The sequence below is a fragment of the Notolepis coatsorum genome (genome assembly GCF_963971535.1).
Source record: "Notolepis coatsorum genome assembly, chromosome: 11".
NCBI classification, from domain to species: domain Eukaryota; kingdom Metazoa; phylum Chordata; class Actinopteri; order Aulopiformes; family Paralepididae; genus Notolepis; species Notolepis coatsorum.
Genome location: NC_140175.1, coordinates 115,865,234 through 115,872,452, shown reverse-complemented (window position 1 = coordinate 115,872,452; position 7,219 = coordinate 115,865,234). Strand labels below are relative to the sequence as shown.

Genomic DNA, 7,219 nt, shown 5'->3' with positions numbered 1-7,219 from the left:
ACACCGATCCCACCTATCACACATATCACACCTCTCACACCTATCACACCTCTCACACCTATCACACCTCTCACACCTCTCACACCTCTCACACCTATCACACCTATCACACCTCACACCTCTCACACCTATCACACCTCTCACACCTATCACACCTATCACACCTATCACACCTCTCACACCTATCACACCTCTCACACCTCTCACACCTATCACACCTCTCACACCTCTCACACCTATCACACCTCTCACACCTATCACACCTCTCACACCTCTCACACCTTTCACACCTCTCACACCTATCACACCTCTCACACCTATCACACCTCTCACACTGATCACACATATCACACATATCACACCTATCACACCTCTCACACCTCTCACACCTATCACACCTCTCACACCTATCACACCTCTCACACCTATCACACCTCTCACACCTATCACACCTCTCACACCTATCACACCTATCACACCTATCACACCTATCACACTTCTCACACCTATCACACCTATCACACCTATCACACCTCTATACCCATTCTGCAATCTGTTAATAAAGTTGTACTTAAGTTATGCTTTTACATTATACTTACTTAATAAGTGAATAGTTCCAAGTCAATCAAAAACAATGAGTTTTATTTACTCAAAACATAATGCGGTTTACAGTCTGTATCTACTTAATTATCTTAAGTTGTACTTAATTTATGCTTTTACATTATACTTACTTAATAAGTGAATAGTTCCAAGTCAATCAAAAACTATGAGTTTTATTTACTCAAAACATAATGCGGTTTTCAGTCTGTATCTACTTAATTATCTTAAGTTATACTTAAGTTATGCTTTTACATTATACTTACTTAATAAGTGAATAGTTCCAAGTCAATCAAAAACTATGAGTTTTATTTACTCAAAACATAATGCGGTTTTCAGTCTGTATCTACTTAATTATCTTAAGTTGTACTTAAGTTATGCTTTTACATTATACTTACTTAATAAGTGAATAGTTCCAAGTCAATCAAAAACTATGAGTTTTATTTACTCAAAACATAATGCGGTTTTCAGTCTGTATCTACTTAATTATCTTAAGTTGTACTTAAGTTATGCTTTTACATTATACTTACTTAATAAGTGAATAGTTCCAAGTCAATCAAAAACTATGAGTTTTATTTACTCAAAACATAATGCGGTTTACAGTCTGTATCTACTTAATTATCTTAAGTTGTACTTAAGTTATGCTTTTACATTATACTTACTTAATAAGTGAATAATTCCAAGTCAATCAAAAACTATGAGTTTTATTTACTCAAAACATAATGCGGTTTACACTCTGTATCTACTTAATTATCTTAAGTTGTACTTAAGTTATGCTTTTACATTATACTTACTTAATAAGTGAATAGTTCCAAGTCAATCAAAAACTATGAGTTTTATTTACTCAAAACATAATGCGGTTTACAGTCTGTATCTACTTAATTATCTTAAGTTGTACTTAAGTTATGCTTTTACATTATACTTACTTAATAAGTGAATAATTCCAAGTCAATCAAAAACTATGAGTTTTATTTACTCAAAACATAATGCGGTTTTCAGTCTGTATCTACTTAATTATCTTAAGTTGTACTTAAGTTATGCTTTTACATTATACTTACTTAATAAGTGAATAGTTCCAAGTCAATCAAAAACTATGAGTTTTATTTACTCAAAACATAATGCGGTTTACAGTCTGTATCTACTTAATTATCTTAAGTTGTACTTAAGTTATGCTTTTACATTATACTTACTTAATAAGTGAATAGTTCCAATTCAATCAAAAACTATGAGTTTTATTTACTCAAAACATAATGCGGTTTACAGTCTGTATCTACTTAATTATCTTAAGTTGTACTTAAGTTATGCTTTTACATTATACTTACTTAATAAGTGAATAATTCCAAGTCAATCAAAAACTATGAGTTTTATCTACTCAAAACATAATGTGGTTTAGAGTCTGTATCTACTTAATTATCTTAAGTTGTACTTAAGTTATGCTTTTACATTATACTTACTTAATAAGTGAATAGTTCCAAGTCAATCAAAAACTATGAGTTTTATTTACTCAAAACATAAGAACACGTCACACGAACTCAAGACATTCAAGTTAGTAGAACTTTCATAGAATATTGAGTATACCCTACTCAAACTAATTGATTATTTTGAACGTGCGGGTTTACAGTGTAGGCTGTTTTGTGAAATGGGCTCTTTCGGTTTCACTGTAAAAGTCCAAGAGGAAATGAACACAGCGATTATCCGTGCGCGGCTCGAATGTGCTTGCGTGCACGTATAATATTGATCATCTAGCGTTTATTTGAAAACTATTCATAAATAGGCCGACGAATATCAACGTTCTGGAATATTCCAGTAAAAGACGATTATCATAGAATGGTCTAGAATGAACTGTTTTTTACCTCAAAACGGGTGCTTTTCTAAATGCTCTCAAACGGAAATGAAGCGATAAAAAACCAATCTGCCTTGACAGCACTGACTGGCAAAGGATTCTTTGATAAGCGACGGGCAGATTAGACACAATTAATTTAATTTTAAACACATAATTTAAAACATAGATTAGGCGATATTAAGCATAACATTGGCGCCGATGGTGGCATTGAAGCGATACCTCTGGCGCCACCTCGTGGCATTCAAAGTGTTAAGGTCCTTCTCCTTACATACAAAGCTCTAAATGGACAGGGACCTAGCTACATCGCCAACACTCTAATAAATTACACACCAGCAAGAACACTGCGATCATCAGCTGCCGGACTACTAGAGGCTCCCAGAAGCAGTCAAAAGAGGATCGGTAATGCAGCCTTTATCAACTATGCCCCAAAACTATGGAACAAACTACCCCAAAACATGAGAGAAGCCAACTCGCTAGACATCTTTAAAAGACAGCTTAAAACCTATCTCTTTGCTCAGGCATTTCACTGATAGATATCTGCTACCACCTAGTGGCAAGAGGAAACATCAGGGATATCCTGACACAACTTGTACTTACCTGCACTATTCTTACCCTGCCTATCAAATTCATGTGTCGGTTATCGCACTTTTTACTTCTTACTGATGACTATTTTTCCAAATGTGAAACACTGTGATTATTTGTATTACTGAATAGAGAGCCTATTAGGATGCTAGATCCTAATGTGAAACACTGTGATTTACCATACCTTGCTATGCTCGCTCATGCCTGTATTTTTTATGTCCGTTCTATTTTATAATTTTTAGACTATTTTTAAACTGAATCATTTTAAACTATTTTTATTATTTGTATTACTGAAAACTGTAAGCGGAGAGCCTATTGGGATGCTAGATCCTAATGTGAAACACTGTGATTTGCCATACCTTGCTACCTGTCTATCTTTTTTATGCCCGCTTATGCCTGTATTTTTTACTGTTGTGAAGCACTTTGAACTGCAACCTCTGTATGAAAAGTGCTATACAAATAAAGTTATTATTATTATTACTCAACATTAAAACAGAAAATGATATTGAAATTTTTTTAAAGGAATAATAACAGATTCCATACTGTAGTTAGGGCCCTATATGCGTATTGGATACATTTTAATAGCCTAATAACTATTTAAATTAGTTGTGAGCTGCTGCAGTGAAAATAAGCAACAGGCTGCCTCCTCGTCTACCGGAGGGGACACGTGATGCAAGGCTTCTATCCTCACTACAGCCGACCAGTGGGAGGCATAGTCTAGCAACGTTCAAGATAGGGGAGGGAAGAATTGGATAATATGAGATTGGGATGGGAAAAATAGAAAATAAGGAGAAAAAGTGGATGAAAAAAAATGTGTTGCTTGTCTTATTTCTGCTTAAACTGGAGTTAATATATAATAACATTGCTGTACCTTGTGCATGTGCGTGCTCCACCTCGATGGAGCCAATTAATAAGTTGATCGGTCTCCCGTTGCGCAATATGCGGCTGTACACGAGCTCACACTCCTTTGCAGAGACGTCTGTATCTCCGTCAATCATGAAGGCCATGTAGCTGTTCTCAGCGATCTGAAAGGACGTCTTTCTTTTCAGTGTGTCTGCAATGACCCCTATGAATTGGGCACAGGCAGTGTCGTTGCTGTACGTTGGGTTGACGTTTAGTTAGATTGGACATTTTGATTAATTATATCAAGCGGGGAACTGAGAAATTCGGTACTACTGATGAATGAATAATTTTTATATATTTATAGCTATTGAGTAACAGACAAATTAATGAATGACACAAAATGCAATGCATATGCCATATTGTGTGTGTGTGTGTGTCCGCGTGTCCGCCCAGAGGGGCACTCCTCTGTTAACCTCTTAAGCCCGGAGCCCTATTTTCTGAAAATCCGCCTAAAATACATACCTAAGTAAATGGAAGATTGCCATTTGCATGTTCTTGGTATCTAGAGACATCTCTGGACCTCAGTGAATGTATTTCCAGTGTCAGAAATATTGTGTCTATTACTAGTCTTGCTTACATTGTGATGAAACAAAGGAGAATATGAATTATGATTTTTCTTTGCATCTTTGACAGTGAATAACACCATGCAAAAAATGACCAGACATAAAAACCTGCCACTGAGCCCGTTCAGTACATTCTTGAGATCACGTGTACAAAAGATCTAAGGAAATGAATAAAGGGAAGATGATTAAAATGTTTTATAGATACAATACTGAATTATGCCATCCGGACCAATGCAATTTGAAATATTATTATAGAATAGCAGGCCTATATTATAGACCTTATTATAGTGATATAACAAGTAACTGTACTTACAGTAGATTTCATTCACGTTTTTTTCTGCACGCCTTGTGATACTAAATCCAGATTGAACTCTGCCATTGGAAAGGGGAGATTTGGCCCGATCCATGTGCGACTTGGCTATAATTAGGTAATTTATAGGCCTTATATTCTATAATCATATTTCAAATGGCATGTGTCCGGATGGCAGAATTCAGTACTGTATCTACAAAACCTTCTGTTTAATCATCTTCCCTTTATTAATTTGGTTAGATTTCTTTTTTTGGATTAGGTTAACTAAATTGAACTATAAAATCACCAATTCTCTTTTTCTCTGACACTGTTCTTCTCCATCCAGATAGCTTCCTGCTTCCTGTCATGCCTGGGAAGAAACAAAGTCCCTGCTGTGAGCAGTGTGGGAAAAGCTTCACTTCAAAGGGTGCTCTCAAATCACACCAGTGCATTCACACAGGAGAGAAGCCCTACTCCTGTGAGCAGTGTGGAACTAGCTTTAGTCAACTGGCTCATCTGAAAAGACATCAGCACATTCACACAGGAGAGAAGCCCTACTCCTGTGAGCAGTGTGGAACTAGCTTTAGTCAACCATCTAATCTGAAAAGACACCAGCACATTCACACAGGAGAGAAGCCCTACTCCTGTGAGCAGTGTGGAACTAGCTTCAGTAGTTCATCTAATCTGAAAACACACCAGCGCATTCACACAGGAGAGAAGCCCTACTCCTGTGAGCAGTGTGGAACTAGCTTTAGTCAACTGGCTCATCTGAAATCACACCAGCGCATTCACACTAGCCCTACTCCTGTGAGCAGTGTGGAACTAGCTTTAGTCACTTAGGAACCGTGACAATTCACCAACTCATTCACACAGGAGAGAAGCTCTACTATTGTGAGCAGTGTGGGACTAGGTTTAGGTTTACTTTATTTGTTCAAGGGGGACAGTGTACATTAATAAAACATTTTACAGATGTAAATGCACCCAATTTTAGCCAAAAGGTTAATTTCCATTGGCAGTCCCCCTGCCAGAAGGTACAGGCTAAAATCCTGTGTAAAAAAAGGGTTAGCAATAAAAACAGAATAAGATCAAGATAAATAACATTAGAATAAAAACACAACAAAAGCACATATACATAGTAGGGATACAGGTCACAATACAGTCATGGACACAAGGACAGAGCACATCATGACATATTAAGAGACCCAGACATAGACAGACGCACCATATCCACACACATACAGACACCTCAGTGTTGACAGTTCTGGTTTTCAATGAGCCATTCCCTAACCCTGCACTTGAATGAATGGTATGATGTGGACACTCTAATTGTTTGAGGAATTGAGTTCCATTGGTGGGATGCTCTGTATGAGAAGACGACCTGGCCAAATACACTTTTTTTTTAAAGGGATTGTACAGGACTAGCTTTAGTCGACTGGCTAGTCTCAAATCACACCAGCGTTTTCGACACACGATGGAAGCCCTACTTTTTTGAGCAGTGTGGAACTAGCTTTACCACCTGGTCACCTGGCTAGTCTGCAAAGACATCAGAATTCACACAGGAGAGTAGAGCTGTCCCGAAGCCTGTTTTTGGGATTCAAACTTTGGCAGGGTTTTTCGAACGGACGTTCGAACCATAGTTTTTAATCATGCTAAAAATGTGCTCCTAAATAATTTTTCTGGTTCACTACTGTCGAGTCTTGACTTTAGGCACATAGCGCACATTTAATCATATAACATAGAACATATGCGCATATTGCTGCAGTTATTAAAAGTAGTAGTACCTACTTACTGCTCACAGGAGGCTTCAATAACATTTGGATGGTAATCCATTTTGTGAATACATTTGTTGAAACAACATCTTTGTTGGCCGACGGCTCCTGCTATCTTAACATTCGCAAGCTAAACGTGTATAAAATACCTGTGTAACATTAAGTAACTTGTGTTCCGCTGGGAAAGTTCAGCACCACTGCTGCATACACTTGGTTTAATCCAAATGTCCATTTGGAAACGTTGTATTATGAAATAAGACGGGTGAGTGAGTCTCTCTCTCTTTTTTGCATGATGATTAATTTCCTGATAATGGATGATGGACCGGTGACCCCTCCTCATCCCGACTAGACTGTTGTGTCTGTGTTCGTGCGTGACTTTCAAAGGATTGTAAACGCAACATAGTACTGTGATATATATCACATTCTGATCTATATTTTTCATGTAAAATAAATAAATAATAAAAACATTTGATCAAATCTCTTATTTTTCTTTCTTTTCTTCCACATGAAACAAGACAACACAACACAGCAACAGTAACAATAGACAGGACTTCACAGGACATATACTAACCATAACAACGGTAATGACAATGGACAACTAAAATTTATAAAACCGAATACAAAAATAAAATTGCGTTACAGCAGACGCCACAAGACATTATTATTATTATCG

The 7,219-nt window shown here is 36.9% G+C and overlaps 1 protein-coding gene across 3 annotated transcripts in view; it reads left to right on the top strand.

Moving 5' to 3' along the window:
- Positions 1–6,886, top strand: part of LOC311236423 (uncharacterized protein) — a 123,973-nt gene extending 117,087 nt beyond the window's left edge. For 2 of the 3 annotated variants that reach the window (XM_084324104.1, XM_084324103.1), the window contains one exon: positions 5,124–5,256. In XM_084324104.1, the coding sequence (XP_084180230.1) occupies positions 5,124–5,127 (4 nt within the window). In that variant the 3' untranslated portion in view covers positions 5,128–5,256. Of the gene's footprint in view, positions 1–5,123 lie in introns of all 3 variants that reach the window. The other variant, XM_084324105.1, reaches the window with a different exon arrangement.
- Positions 6,887–7,219: the final 333 nt, after the last annotated feature.